This window comes from Pelecanus crispus, chromosome 1, assembly GCF_030463565.1.
Source record: "Pelecanus crispus isolate bPelCri1 chromosome 1, bPelCri1.pri, whole genome shotgun sequence".
NCBI classification, from domain to species: Eukaryota; Metazoa; Chordata; class Aves; order Pelecaniformes; family Pelecanidae; genus Pelecanus; species Pelecanus crispus.
In genome coordinates, this window is record NC_134643.1 from 98986035 (window position 1) to 99002146 (window position 16112).

Genomic DNA, 16112 nt, shown 5'->3' on the forward strand with positions numbered 1-16112 from the left:
CTGGAACATAGAGAAGTCACTACTTGCCTTTTTTTAGCACGTATAGCCATTTTATATAGAGTCAGCAGGTGGTGTGTATGTGGGGAGCTGAACAGCCAGAAGAGGGTAGCATTAAGTTAGTTAATAAACCTCATCTGTAAAGCAGAGCTATTTCTGAGTGAAACACCTACTTATATTTCTGTCTGCAAGGTAGAGAAACATAACATTGAGAAACTCATCAGTAAGCTTTTGACAGAATGTGGAACAGCAGATTTACAGTCACAACTGAAAAGGATTAGACTGATAGCAGGCCACAGGGCTTTTTGCACTTTATTAGCTCCTGTTCCAATGCCTCTATTAATAAAAATGCACATCCAAAGCAACTTCATTACTTTGCTTTTAGGGGATAGCAGCACAAGTCAGTAAAACTAACAGTGTTACTGAGTGCATCCTGGCACATTGTCTTGCCTGCAGCAAATCTGAAAGGCCAGACGGGGAAGTCATGAAAATGCATAACACTGAGAGCACCTTAAGGGGATGGTTCAGGGCCAAGGTAACAGAATATGAAACAGGAGCTTGCTGAGTTCACCAGACAGATGCACATTTGATGGCCTGAATGAAAATGTTCTCCTTGCTGCTGCCCCTAATGTGTACCCAAAATAAAATGCTGCTCCCAGAGTCTGTATGCAATAAATGAGTATTCACAAAGGGAATATTGCCGTATCTGGCAGAAGCAGAAACACCTTTGTAGAGACACCAGCTCACAGGAGCGTTGGAGAATCCTCTTCTATACCTATGCTGAGGATTCCCTCTTCAAGGGCTATCTGCCCAGCCCCTATCAATGCTCAGGACTGTAAACAGAACTGAATTACTGCTGGGCATTTTATTATACAGAGACATGTCTACATGAGTTAGCTTACAATTTTTTCTTTACCCCTACAAGAGAACAAATGGCAGCACTCTTCTCTGAGAAGTTGATAGGGCTTGCCTGAGGAGGTGCATGAGAGGACAAGGAACATTGGGGGATGACTGCTATTATCTGCATCACACTAGTGGTTAGAAATCCCAGACAGAATCAGGCCTCCACTATGCTAGGTGGTGTACACTCACACAGGCTAGAAAAGCTGTAGCCTGAAAAAGGAAGCTAAAACAGACAAAAGGTCAGAGGGGAAACAGGTACAAAGACATGAAATACCATGCCCAAGAGCATACAGCCAGTCACTGGCCAAGGAATAGAAAATTCCTGTCCTGTCAGCTTGCTTCTGGCAGAGCTGCTTTAAATTGCTGGAATGCTGTTATGTGAAAAAGACTGTATGTGTGTTTACACCTCGGAAAGGCACTGAGGAGATAATACACCATTTATTCATATTTTATTTGTACTCTATACCTGAAGCAAAGTGGAAATGCAAGCTGAATCTTTTTTCTATAATTCTTTTCCCTCCACCCTTTCAAAAATAGCACATATAGAAAACATTGGAACTTTTCATTTCAAAAGACCATCACATCAGACTATAAATGCTAAACTAGATGCCCTTCACCCTGCTGCTACAATGCAGCCACTTTCTCAGCTTGAGTGTGTCCATTGTACCTATAGCACACAAACAGCAAACAGGAGTTGGAGAAGGGAAGGGGACAGAGAATACTGTATGCAGGTGGCATTAGGGTGTCAGACTAATTTTATCCCCGGAAGGGTTTAGTTTCAGGTATTGTGAAAACCTTCATGTGACAGATTCAAACCGTCCTTAAAGCAGCACTATACCTTCAAATTACCAGTTGCGAACTTGCTCACGATTTCCCCTGGACTCAGCCATTAGTTACAGAAAGGACTTTTAAAATTACATGCGAATATCCAGCTGCCATGTCTGCTTCGCTCAGTCCCATGTCTGACCATTTTTTATGTGATATAGAAGCAAAACTAGCTATAAAGATTCCGGACATCATCCTGAATGACACATAAAGGTTACAGTAATAAGCCGGTTCCCATAACATTTCCTGCCCTTGCATTATGCATTTTGGCTTCTCTGGTACACGAGAGGTACATTATGGAAAGTGATGTTTGATGAAGTCAGTTTTCTGCATACACATCCCTGCTCTGAGCTGCACTCCTAGGGGATCGTTTGCCATTTGTGTCAGTCTCGTTTGGCTGAGCTTCCCACGTGAGCTGCCTGTTCATTAAAAGGAGTGTGAGGTTGTCCACGCAGAGTCGGCTAGTCTGGCTAGAGCGGCTTCCCCTTGCATTTCCATGCTGCCAGACACCGTTCCCTGCAGAGGGATTTGGACTGATGATGCAGCAGGTAAGGGGACATTACCCCTTAGAAACATGCTTGAAGGGCTGCTGTTCACCTCGCTTCCTGGGTTGGCAACGTTTACAGCACTGTTGCTCACTGTCCACAGGCAAGGGTAGTGGCTGGAAAAAAAAGCAGTACAAATTGAATGACTTATTTCAAAGCATTTTCCCCTGCATGAGACTTACCACGGTAAAGTCAAGTGCGTTATCTGCTAAAAGGCAGTTATCTGAATTGAATTACTAAACTAGATCAGCCCTGCAGATCTTAAGTGAAAAACCACCAGCAACCATCAGACTCGGTGACCTTGGGGAGAGTCATGGAGAGAAATGTACAAATACAAGTGAGGTTTCAAGATTTAAAGATCATTTTCGTGAATGCTTAAGAATTTTAAAGAATTGCAGCTGATTTTCCTGGCATCTAAATCAGAGAAGAAATGTGTGCCTTTATTTTGGGAAAAGAAGTGGAAATACTTGATAATTAATTGACTCTCTAGGTCTAAATTCCAGCCATTCCTTGTTTACTACCCTATTGACAGTATTTTTATAATAGAACATGAATTAGATTGTTAAATCCCTGCATGGGAGTAGGATCCTCATTTCATGCAGGAGAACAGTGAGGAATATATAGAGAAAAATAATTCGGCTTTAAAATGCTCACAGACTGTAGATATCAGAGTTCTCTGTGGCTGTTCCAAGATCCTGGTTTTCAGCAGTGCGGGGGAAAAATGAAGCTCCCATTGAGTTCAGAGCAGAGGATAATTAGCTTGTCAGAACAATCTGTCCAGGAATCTCAAGTTAGGCAATTAGGACATGTTTCAAATCCGGGACACCGATTAAAGCTTGCAACAAAGCGTGAATCACTAGGGCAGTCCTACAAGCATCACTGCTCCAAATACCAGCAGTTTTCCTGTAACTTTACCTGGGTCCAGGGCTGGCAGCTCCCTTCGTGTGTGGCACTGAGAGCAAATTAGCATGTGGAGAGGATGGCAAAGTCCAGCTGTCATGTCCTGAGAATACCTGAAGATTATTGCTGGAGCTCTCCAACAAATTAACTTTGTGGGGGAAAAAAAAAAAGCAACAGATAAATCCTCAGTGACTATTGCAGAAAGACTGTCCTAAGGCAGCAGAACATGGGTAGGCCTGAGGAAGCCATCTGATCACGAGGCTCCAAACCATAGGTAAAAGTACAAAATTTGTGTGTTTAATAAGAGAGTAGCAAGATGCCATTGTAATTCCAGGTGTGATATATGAGAACGTACAGCATGATAGACATAGGATATACATTTTGGCAAGTCTGACTAATAGTCTTTTCATTAATGATAATTGCCATATGACTGGCAATGTTTCAATACAGACTTCTTTATAATTTGAGCTTAAATATTTCCATTAAACAGGATACCTTGCTAAATTAGAATTAGTGAGCAGATTACTTTATCCTTACTCTTGTTTCTGGCCAATTTCCTCTGATCAAAAGACAATCAATTTCTGGAACTCTGCACCCAGATCTAGAGAGTGAAAGGGACTCAAAAGACATTCTTGCAATACCAAAATGCCCTCATCTCAAGTCAGCTCCTACCATGTTCCTAAAGGCTGCTTCGACCTGAGAGCACAACTGCTTCATGGCATGACATTGCAAGAAGGCTTGAAATGCTCTGTTTGTATAACTGGGAGCTGTACTTAAGCAAGATCGTTCACTCTCATTTATTATTAACACTTACAGTGCACCCAGCTCTTTGTACCTCTTGTTTTGCTGCCTTAAACATACCCTGTGCACGCAGGCTTCAGTGCAGATTGTTAGAGACTCATCATGCTCTTTCCTACCCTCAGCTCTTGCTTGTTTTAATGCTCATGCTAACCTAAAGCAAGGGTCAGGCAGGCAGAGAGTGTCTGTTCCCTGGAAGCAAAGCAGCATTGCAGTTGTACCTGTAGGTGAATGATTTCTTTGCATGTAGGAAGGTGGGTACGGAGCAGCCCGATGTCCTCGCAGTGCTGAATATCGCTCACAGCTGTGGGGAGTGTGTGGAGCTGGCAGAGGCAAAGGTCCAGTGTACTGATAATTAGAGCTTCCTGACGCACACATTGGATCTGGGTTGGAAATCAACCAGCCACCCACTTTGAGGGGAAAGAGAGAAGACGACTATTATTGCAGTAAGACACTGCAATATGATAAAGTAACCAGCCTTCTTGCAGAATCAGCTGTGCCTCAGAAATACGAAGCAGATTGCAAGATACTGGTTTATGGAACAACTGACAACAGACAACAACAACAACAAAAAGAGACAAAAACCCCAAACCCAAAAAAACCCAAAACCTAAAAACAAGACTGGAAAATAACTAACAGAAGAAGTCATAAACATCAAAGAACAAATGAAAGAAAAACTGACGATCATTAAAACAAACACAACCTCTGCTCCCCAGATTTTTTTTTACCTGTTCACCAAGGAAAGGGAATTTTATAGGTGACAAAAATATTCAGTTACAAATACAAAATAAAGGGAAAGCCCTAAAAATGTCATATATCAACTTAATTCTAGATTCTTTTTAATATTGAAAAACTGGATCATAAAGAAAATGATCCCTCTGCAGAAACTGTTGCATTATTTCCTACTGTGAGGTTTCTTCAATCTTCTTTTTTTTTTTTTTTAAAGGGTCCCTTTCTATAAGCACAATTCAGGACTCAGTGAATGAGTGGTATGATCCAGTTAAGCAAGTCCCAGGTTCCCAGAACCTATCATATCACACAAAACTTCCAGCTGACATGAATAGAAACCTTACAGTGAGAATATGTCATATGTTGACCTTCAGAGACTGTTTCTGAAGCATCCTTGGGATGGTTTCTGAAAAGCAAAATACTTAGTGGTAAAACTTCTCATTGAGAAATTACAAAAGAAAGTTAAACAGAACCGTTCACTAAAAAAAATGGAACAGTAAGTTAAAAAGGAGGGAAATCCATCTTCTTTAATCATTTGCTAGACAGCAGTAGACTTTACTGCAGTCTGCCATAAAGGAAGCAGGAACTTATGTTTCATGGCATGCATAAAAATGTTCCTAAGTTTGTGCCAAATTTGGGAGCTGAACCTGGAATTCTAAATCTACCTGTGGGCACCGTTCCTGCTTCAGCCTGGCTTCCCACCCAGACCAAGGCAGGGCTCTCTCTGCCTCCTGCTCAGCCAGGCAAGCCGAAGGCAGCATTCCCCCTCCACAGCTGGGATCCCTGACGCTGAGACAGAGCAGCTTTTCAAGTGGCGAGAGGAACGGAAAGAAATACAAGTTCTCCTGCAGGCATGCGGGACACTTCTCATGTCAGAAGACATAGCAGGTCCAAACAAAGTTTATTAGCAATTATGGACCAGAATGCCTCACTTGGATGCCCCATTGCATTAGCATGGATGATGCAAGTAAAACTTTGCAAGATAAACCACAATTTGTTTCTGATGGAAGCACCTCTAATATCTTACATACTGAGCACCTACAGGTTACTTTAAATAAGCACTTCATACACTATCACACAGGTTTAATAATAGCAGCATAGTTATATTACAGTTACAGTGCAATTTCACTTTAATTATGCTTTTTACACATGCAGTTAACTTTTATTCTCTCTGAGCTATCAAATTATGGGATTCATTGGAGCGTAAGTACAATGTAGTGAACATACACAGTGTATGACATTACTGGGGAAATTCACACCATCTCATTTCAGGCTTCTTGTGTAGACAGTGCTAAGTCCTAGGATCCCCAAGAGGATACTCACCCACTTCAGACCCTATTGTGATAATAATTATATAGAGAGACTCCCCACTAATTTCAGTGGAGTGACTCTGGATTTAAGACAGCAGAAACAAGATTAAGTTATATAATCTATCTTTCACATTGTGATGCCACAGTTTTAACCATAGCAGCAGGAAAATGCTACCAGAGCAAAAAAAAAAGATGAACTCACCTTTCTTTTGCATCCAGGAAGGCTTTGGCAAAGGGATTATACTTGATTTTGAGAGCTGTTATCTTGAGTTTACAGAAAACAAGGCATGTTAGTGAAGGCAATTTGGAAGAGATACTTGACAAAACATCTTCCACAGTAATCTAAGTGGAACTGCCTTGGTTACCCCAGCAAAATATATCCCCATACATGATGTTTTCCAGGGCTGGCTATGAGAGAGCTTTTGCTCATTGCAGGGTGCTGCGTACTGATCAGTGCCACCTGTCAGGGCAGCCTAATGGTGTGGTCTAGTCTGGGAAATCCTGTGGGATGGGGAGCCCTTTCAAGAGAGTTTAAACATGGAATTCCTACCAAGTATGAATCTAATCTGCAGCAACACTAGCTAAGGTATATGGCACGTGAGTTCGCAATCGTCACAATCCCTCAGTTACAATTTTGGGGTTGGGAAGAAATTTTCCCACGGAATGTTGTGTTGCTCTGGAATTGTATGTATTATAAGGAGCGGGGAGAAGGTAGGGTTATTGTTATAACTATCGGTCATTGCTGGAGAAAGACATTGGACTTGAATGTAGGGTTTTTTCCAGTAAGGGATTGGGGTGCCAGGACAGATGGACCAGTCTGGAATAGCTGTGGCAGGATATTAAGCTAAACCTGGCTTGGTACTACACCCAGACACTGGATTAGACAATGTTCTACTGCAGAGAGAAGGCAAAGTATTAGACTGGATGGAGCATTACACTGCATGGGACTAGTGGGGAAACAAGAAAAGGACCTGTCTGTCCATGCTGATCTTGTAGTCAATAAGCTTTTAATATATCTCATCAGTGATGACCAAGAACACAGCGTGGTATCCGCCTACCTCTTCATTTTGATAGGCAGTCACAGCTATGAACTGCGTCTCAGGGAAGGAACAGTTCATCACCATCCGGTGGGGGCCTCCTACGCGAACTATGTGTACCTGGGGCTCATATTTATGCAGGGAGTTCAACATTATCTGCAGAAAACAAAAGAAGACAGACAGACTCCAATGCCACCCTGGTATCCCACAGCTGCTCTTTTGCTCTGGCTCTATAATAGACCAGATGTCACTGCTAAACCTCCCAAGTCAGTGATTATTTAGAGCAGAAGGGCAGGTGTCTTCCTCCCTTCTGATGAACCACAGGGCTGAACAGAGTGAGGCTTCACTGGACTCGGATTTAAAGCTTTCGCTACAGCAGCATTAGAGAGTATTTGTCTTAGCAACTATGTCCTTCAAACCATTGGGCTTCCACTGCACTAGAGGCTGTTGAAACAGTTAAGGGGCAATCCCTGCCCTGCTTCTACTATCTGAAAGACTCAGAATCGTCATCACAGAAATCAGGGCCAGGAGGGAGCTGGGGCAGTCATCTAGTCATCTTTCTGGGCAAGATGAAGTGTATCTAAACAAGCCTTGGCAGATGTTTCTAACCTGGAATTAAAAGCTGTGAATAGTGTTGATTCCACAATACACCTTCCTCAGGAAGTCTATTACATTGCTTAATTCTCTCTACTGCAAGAAGAAGATACTTTTTAAAAAAATCTGTACTTTGGAAAGTGCTGTGTGCATATATATATATATATGGAAGAATACACCCATTAACATAAAGCACTGCTAGTTAGCTATTACTTTCTAATAACACCACAGAAGGGGAAGCTGAAGCACAGAGTGGGTACGTGGTTTACCTTAACACTGTTGTCAAGATTTCAAAACAAAACAAGGGGAGTTTCAGTTGTTTGTTATTTAGTGACTTCCATTTAGTGACTTTTGTTGGGGCTCTGTCTCATATGGCTTTTCCTCCCCTGCTTTCTACTTTTTTCCTCTCCACTTCACCATATATACATATCACATTCCCCTGTTTTTTCCCCAGGGTCTCTTTGACCCTCCAAGTTGGTTTCCTGTAGCTTTTTTACCCCCATGCATACTTTTCTGAGGCCTTTGACTTTTCTGAGGTCTTGGATGCAGGACAAGAATTTGCAAATTCAGATCCCATTCTATGCTTCACAATAAATCTTGTGTGCTGATTCCATGTGTGACTTAGGAAAAGTCAGGTCATCTTTCTGTTCTCCAGTCTGTAAAAACTGAGATAATTTCCTACCTAATTAGGGTACTAGGCTTATGGAGGTACCTCACAAACCTAATGGAAATAACAGATAGAGAACGTATAATATTTACATGAAAGAAATTGATTCTGGGCTGACAAGTGTCATCCAATGTAGGAGTTTTGTACAAAACAAACAAGCAAACAAAAGGTCTTGTGCAACATTTTACCTTCAGATGCATCATCAAAAATAAAATACAAAACAAAACTAATTTTCCTGTTTGCATTTTTAAGGGGTTCAAAGAGAAAGTCACTTATTTCTGGTACATGTGGTTTCTTTCCAAAGGCCAAAGCTGATTCAATAGAATATTGATAATTATCATGATGCAGAAGCAGACATAGTAATTATTTCATTTAGGAGCAGCCTTTTATTCTGCTATCTGACTCCTGCCAACATTCCACTTACACCAAACAACATGGGGGAACACAACAAAAACCTAATACCCATGACCATTTTTTCCCCCTTCTCTGAAGTCCTGTGTAAAAATCCCCAGCACACAAGACCAACTCTGAAAAGCCCCCTGATGATTAAGTAAACCACAGCACTCTGTCTCTCTTAACATCAAGAAGTCCATTAAAATCTGAAAGCGCCAATTAAGGCCTGTTTATTCCTGTTTACATTTGGCCTCCAGAGAATAATTGGCATCTGTGGGTGAAGAGGCCTGTAAGGGCCTCTATAATTACATAAATGCACCCTTGATATTTCTTGATTAGTAGGTGCTTGCAATTGAAGCCAAGAGGTGTATGGGGAAACATCAGGCCATACCTGCCCACTCCCATTGAGCTTGTTGGTAAGTTTGACTTTGCTGAAGGAAATGGCAGCTTTCATCCAATGGGCCCCAAAGTTGGGAGAGTCTGGGTGGATGTAGACGCAGCTGTGGTTTGACGGCTCTGGCTTCCCAGCCGGCACCCATTCTCCATTGACATACTTCCAGCGATGGCCATCAGTCGGGGCAAAGTCCAACAGGAAGGAATACATGGCGTTTGGGTCCAAGCCTGACACGCTGATCTTCAAAACAGGGAACATCCGCCTGGCCAGGAAACAAAAGAGGGGCGCGCCACTGGAAACTGGTTTTGAAAGATGTTCCTCAGTATGTTTGTGACCAGATGCTCACAGATTAGGTCAATGTAAAAAACATCCTCCCTCCCTCCATCTAGCTGAATAAGTCTCTTAAAGGTTAATCCTTCATTTTATTTTTATTTTATTTCAATCATTTGGAAAAAAATGTTATCTCTAAAGTAGGGCACTAAGGTCTTGATCATGCCAAGAGTTAGGAACATAATGAACTGTGTATAGCATAAGCAGAGTCCATGGGATCTGGACATGCTAAATACATCCTTAGGTGTGGGACAAGAAGGCACGAACAGAGTTGAAAATGGCTGACAAGGTGGAGCTGAACCACAGATTCACTGCATTCACTGCAGAATCCTATTATAAAGTGCACTTCTTTGGTGCTTAGATTCCCCTGAAACACACTCCCGTACTCTATCCAGTGGCCTAATCCCACCTTGTCTGACTCTGGATATATCTTCTGAAATCAGCCTGCAATCTCCAGCACTCAGGACATAATCCCAGCCAGGCACTCCTCAGATTCCAGTTAGATTTATTGACCCGTGCTCTATACCAAAGGGTTTTCTCCCTTCCTTTGAAGGGATGGTCATATTCTATAATCTTTGTGAACAAAGTCAGTCACTTCCCTCTGTCATTTCCTGTGGTTCTTGTGTTAATCACCAACATCTCCCACTTGAGTAATGGTTTCCAGGTAGCGCTATTCTAAATGCCCTGATAAGTCTGCTACATTTCCCTTTTGTAAAAATAGTTCTTTATCAGGGTTGTGTTGGGTTAGTCTGGCATGACTTAAATTTAATAAAATGCCTTTTTATCTCATTTTCTATTGTCTTCCACATATTTCATTATCCTTGTCTTCAAAATACATCCTGAATTCTTATTACAAGCATATATTAATAGTGGAAATGTGTTTTCTCCCTTTTTTAAGTGCAAGTATTCATGTATTGTCCCACTACCGTTACATAAATCTCCAGTTTGAGAAGTCTGGTTAAAATCCTTGCTGTTAGATCTTGCACTTGGCAGTTCTTCCAGTAATTTGGTCCTGCTTTGGTCTTCCATATTCCCTGACCTCATTAGCTTGATCAAGACAGGTTCTTCTGCTTTTAGTTCCACCTTAGATGCAGTGTTGTCCATTACTAAGCTCTAAACACCTATCCTCCAGCCTTCGCACCATCTTAAAACTGAAATCCTGCCTTTGTTTAGTTTTGGGAAAATACTTCAAAACATCTTCCTTGAGCAGCTCCTTCTGCGCTTAAAGGTCCAATGCTACCCTTCATCAATACCCTTTTAATTACTATTTTTTCTTTTGCAAAGGAGATTTGCAGCAGCTTACAGCTAGATGTTCGGAAGTTTTCTGTCTGTCCCAGTACTTGTGATTCATACCACACAGCTTTGAATTGGCATCTCAGTGCCTGAAAGTCTGCAGCAATAGTTAGTAGGGCTCCAACAGTTTCAGGAACTGGGAAAAATTTGTGGTCAGCAGAACATAGGAGTCTCCTAACAAAGGTGTCCTATTCATTAAGTTTCTTAGCTTGTCAAGGAATACACATCATTAACTGTGGAGGATTATTATAGCTCTTACATGTCACCTCCTACATTCTTCTTATATGAGTAAGAGGCCTCCGTGCCCCAGACACCTCCATACTGACCTCTCCTGGCAACTGCCATTTTGCCATGCCACGTTTTTATGCAGAGGCCAATGAATCTTCAAGCTCCTTTTCCATAGCGGTACAGAGAGGCTGGCTACACCAAGCAACCACAGCAATTATTGCCTGAGGTCCATGGCCATGGGGCTAAGGTAAGGTAGCTCTCTAGGCTTAGCTAGGTAGCAGTGCAAGATGTCCAAAATACAGAAGAAGGGAACCGAAATGCCAGGCTGTCTCAAGGGACACCAAAAGTCTCTGCCCCCTCAGCCATACTCTCCAGTGGCCCCCAACTGCTGACAATCTCCTATGGTCTTATAACATCCCGCTCACCACTTACCTTTCTGGGCACCTCTATATAGTTCTTGCTGTATACATTCACCACATTCTGCTCACAGCAAAAGACAGGATTTGAGAAATTTGAGATTTTCCATCTAATATGAATACTTGGTGATGTAGGGCCAGTGCAACATTGAGAAAGATATATTGAACTGTGATCTTTCTAACTAAATAGAAGCTTAGCCAAGGATTTATATGCTACATTTAATGTGTTTTTCTGATGAGGATGCACCAGCCATCAAACTGGGATGTGATAAAAAGTATGGACACATTGCTCCCTATAGCCCCCAGACCTCCTACAGTCAGTCTTCAGAGTAAAACTCTTAGATATTTACCTGAAATTGGAGGGGAAAACTTACCCACCTGAAAATTTAATTTCACTAGATTTCTCAGAACTATTTGTGTTACATACAGATTGCTAATTCCCCTGCCCACAATGCAGTCTTCTCTGCCTTTCTACTTGAGAGGCTTGAGTTTATCCCCAAAAGACCTACAGACTAATGCCAGAAGACAATACAGTCATCATCAACTCTAACCTCTTGTATCACAGAGATTATAGCACTTCCCTGCGTTAAACTCTGCTTCACACACAGTTAATCCCCACCTCGCTTGAACCCAGCATGTCTTGACTGTACAGATTCTAACAATGGAAAACCTACCACCTCACTTGTTCTGCTGATTAAGTGGCTTTACTGTTAAAATAGCATTTGTCTTTCTTTTAGCATGGCAAATGATGATTTCTCCAAATCTGTTTCAGTCAGAATGTTTGCTTCAACGATCAGGTAGGTACACACGTGACCTCTGTTACTGCAATAGCTGAGCACTTCAGCATCTTCAATTTTTTTAGAGCAGATCTACTGCAGTTACTCCACAGCACAGAACTTGAGTGGGAAGATGTTTGATATCAAACTTGAATGTGTAGTAACCGGTCAAGTTGCTTTAGTATTTAAGCCTGGAAAGGGCTTCTGCCCCCCGCCACATTTGCCTGCATTGATCCACTGTAGATTCTCCCCATATGCAGAGGGAAACAGTGGCACCTTCCTGCCTCCAGGCAGACACATAGATTGCAAAGTCTCAGGATACTACATAGTTAATATCGTATAAACACAGAGAGAAAACCTACTTAATCAGAAAACAGAGCATTTGTTATTGAAATGCCAATTGAATACAATAAATCTGAGTAAAATAGGAGACTGATTCCCACCATATCAACTGCATCCATTGGGATGTATTTTGTGATATAGCCTGTGGTTGAATTTCACTGGTGCCTGTCCTGTTCAGAATATATCCATCTTCCCTGTGTACCTAGGCATATTGCTATGGCAGGTGATTATTATAATGAAGTACAATACAGCAATGGAGACACATCTATGCATTAACACTGAAGTTGGTTGATCTAATTGTAACATTTTGGGATCCTCGGTACCAGTTAGAGATGACTCAATCACAGCAGATAGAATTGTGCATGCTAGAATTTTACACTTAAGGATCACTAATCAATCAGCCTTTCATCCTCTGGGATGCTCCTGTATCAGGTTTCAGTTTAATTTCTGAGTTTTGCTAACAATGTGTCCACACTAACTGCCTTAGTTTTCCAATGCAGAAGTTCAGACCGGCTTTTCTCATTAATTGTAGAACACAGTTTTCAAAAGTGTTCATATACCTTTCAGCAAGAATGACTCAATTAGTTCCACTGATTTAAGCAGCAGCAGAAGTACATCGATAATTTTTCTATTGAGAATCCCTCTGGAGAAGGGGATTCACTGGAGAATCTTGAACCTGAAAAAACCTCAGCACTCGTAGAAAACTGTCTCAAGTTTGTCTCCTTTTGAATAGCATGGGGTTGTTCAGAGAGCTTTGCTGCAGGCCGCTGTCTGTATTGCCTTTTTATCAGTGCGCTGATGCGTTTGTTACGGAAGATACTTTCAGAAATGCAACATATCCTTTTTCATAGTCCCTGATGCTACACTAACTTTGTTAAAAGGGTTTATGCAGATGACAGTGTAACATACTTTTATATTTTTTTATTTTGAGATTGCTGTAGTTTGATCATAAAGAACCTGTTCCTGCCCCCACTGACATTACTAGAGCTGTCACTGGCTTCAGGAAAAATTGGATGAAGCTGATAAGGAGTGCATAAGTTAGAATAAAGAAAAATAAGGCAGCTTACACAATGAAATAAAAAGTAACCAGGCACACTCAAGTAACAACAGATTCCCTTATCATCATCATAAAAGATTTTAGCTATGCATTCACCTAGACATTTTAGGGAGAACTAGTATCACCATGCAATCATGATTTACATTAGCTGAGAGGAAAGAAATTGAAAAAACCCTGCTGGTGCCATTCTTTGTACCAATTTAATTAATTAGAGGCAGACCTGTCTTACCTCATTTTTGGTCACTTAAGCTACTAAGGAGTCAGTTTAAGCTACCTTACACTAAATGAAAGTCCACTCAGAAGTTTGTTGTAGCCTAACAGCAGTTTTTAAAGCAATTTAAATGAAGCAAAAGCAGCTTCTTGGTGTAAAGCAAACCTCAGCAGAAGATTTCTATCCCTATAGGTTATTAGGAGGCATCAGGATGGCAACACGCAGTGTTACACCAAGAGCTGATACTTTGGGAAGGTAGCTGTTCTCTCAACAGAATAACTTTTCTGGGCCAACAGACTAGATTTTTCCTTTTAACTGCTTTCACCTATGTCCCTTGTCAAGCTACAGTCAACAGCAACATTGATCACAAATTCTGCTAAATCAAAGTCTGCAAAATTAATAAAGGTCACGCCATATGAGTAAATCTTTCTCTCCATCTCTTAATTCCTCTCTCCTATGCGGACCTCCTGAGAGGTCTTGCAAAAGAAATGTGTGCATGTTGCGGGGGGGAGGTGTGGAGACAGGGGATGGCAGAGGGGTGGCGAAGGGAGATTAAATAAAAACCTTAGTACAACTGTACCAGCAAACCTTATTCTAGTAGCTGCCTGTTTGGTATGGGCTGGACTCTTGTCAGTCCAGTTCAGAGCAGAACCTCTCTGGAGAGCCTCCTTCAAGCTAGCATCTGATTCAGAATTAGTATCCTTCTTGACAGGTTTTGCACTCTTTTCCTATGCCTTCCTGTGCTCCCCAAATAGTAAGATATGTGATCCATTTACATCACAGTATTTTGTCTTTCTAAAACACAGTGTTAACCAGTATTCCACACTTGCTTCTAAGGGCACCAGCAACAGCTATGGAGCGATACCATTGTGGGACCACACAATCCAGACTGCACATACATGCCATGTAGGGCACAGTTTTATTGTACCCCACTCTAGTACAGACTGCTTGTACAAGCTGTTAATACCCAAGGCCAGAGAGACAGAAACTGCAGCTGGAGATAACACCACCAATCTGCTTCTGTACGGTAAATTGAGGTCTACAGGTAAGGACTTGCTAATAAAGGCTGATGATTATTAGTACAAGAAGTCATTCAAAAGGTTTTGAAAGGTACCATCTATTCCCTTGCAAAAGTTCCCTTACTGTGCAACCTCAAGTCAGTCAATGTATTTCTCCAGCATGTTTCACAAGCAGGGATAAAGGGTGGCAGGAATGGTTTAGCAGTGACCAAAAAGGAGCAGGGACACCCAATTCTGTTCATATGCTGGTTTTAGGGGACTGTGAGGCTGCAGGGATAAAACAGTTAGGTCCTTATTGCAGTTCTTTCTAGTCTGCACACACAGTTTATTATTATACTTCTTAACCCCCCTGGCTGTCATCTACACATAGCCCACAACGCTGAGCAGATCACTCACCTGCCATTCTTGGTCACAATCATCTCATTAGTGACTTCCCTGAATCTCTGCCAGAGCGTCGCATCCTCTAAGACGACCTGGAGCTGTTTCTCAGTGGGGTCGCCTTTGTCTCTCCCAGCCCGGAGTTCACTCTCCACTACGCTGAGTAGCCTGGAGACGGTGCAGTCGCTGGGTTTTTTGCAGCCCAGGTCTGCCATAACGACTTTACTGCCAGAAACTTCAGGTAGCTGTTAAAAGACAAAAATAATGAGCTAAATCAAAACCCAAGTCAGTTCATTGGGCACTGTCTGACAAACGTGCTCCCCTCACTCTTTTGCCACTGACTAGCTCTTTCCTCTGGAAGTCCCAATGGGCAGTGACACCAGTGTGTGGAGGGTTACGCACACACTCCACACAAAAAGAGGACTATCTCCTAATTACCTGTCAGACGGTCAGGTGGGTGGCAGGCTGATGACTCAATTGGCTGCCTTGAAAGAAGAGTCCTCCATCCAAATTAGCATGCTTTTATCTTTTTTCAACCTGAAGTGGGTCTAATTGTTCTGCTTGAGAACCAGGTTTCCATTAATGAAAATTGTTTCATTTCCAGACTGAAACAATGCATGGAAATTGCGTTCACGCTGATGCGGACTTTAACTGAAGGAGCTGGTAACAGTCAAGATAGTTACACAGAGAAGGTAGTCTTAAAATATTTTCACCAGGCACGTTGAATAAATGCATTAACCTTGTTCCTCTATGTTCCTAAATCAAAATGTAATAGTAAGAGACCCTTCTGCATTGAGGTTTCAATGCACAAGGAGAAGGTAGCATCCCTACACTCCACCGTTGATGCCTACTGTGTCCATCCCCTGGTCCTGCTGTCATTCACAAAACCCCTGCTGCACCTTACAGGCACCTCTGGCTGCATTTCCAGGGATAGACCCCACGCTTCTGGGGCTGGGTGTGAGCCTGACTG

The 16112-nt window shown here is 42.0% G+C and overlaps 1 protein-coding gene across 2 annotated transcripts; it reads right to left on the bottom strand.

Annotated features, from left to right (window-relative positions):
* Positions 1-1948: 1948 nt before the first annotated feature.
* On the bottom strand, positions 1949-15372 carry TBX19 (T-box transcription factor 19). 2 transcript variants are annotated; one of them, XM_075721593.1, is made up of 8 exons: positions 15161-15372; positions 9090-9354; positions 7066-7200; positions 6210-6271; positions 5042-5103; positions 4190-4378; positions 3186-3318; positions 1949-2386 (listed from the first exon to the last, which is right to left on the bottom strand). In XM_075721593.1, exons 1-8 carry the CDS (start codon positions 15355-15357, stop codon positions 2152-2154), a joined length of 1278 nt encoding a protein of 425 aa, XP_075577708.1. In that variant the 5' UTR covers positions 15358-15372; the 3' UTR covers positions 1949-2151. The 2 variants fall into 2 exon arrangements, with proteins under 2 accessions (XP_075577708.1, XP_009480981.1); XM_009482706.2 differs by having other exon boundaries at positions 4190-4291; positions 15161-15357.
* Between the last annotated feature and the right edge of the window lie 740 nt (positions 15373-16112).

Bases quoted from the DNA above. Each gene is read 5' to 3' on its own strand.
- TBX19 (XM_075721593.1), bottom strand. From the start codon at position 15,357: ATGGCAGACCTGGGCTGCAAAAAACCCAGCGACTGCACCGTCTCCAGG. The intron at 6,272-7,065 runs GTAGGCGGATAC...TGTAAACTCAAG, and splicing joins CTGCCTATCAAAATGAAGAG to ATAACAGCTCTCAAAATCAA. The intron at 5,104-6,209 runs GTGAGTTCATCT...TTTGCTTTTCAG, and splicing joins TTCCTGGATGCAAAAGAAAG to AAACCATCCCAAGGATGCTT.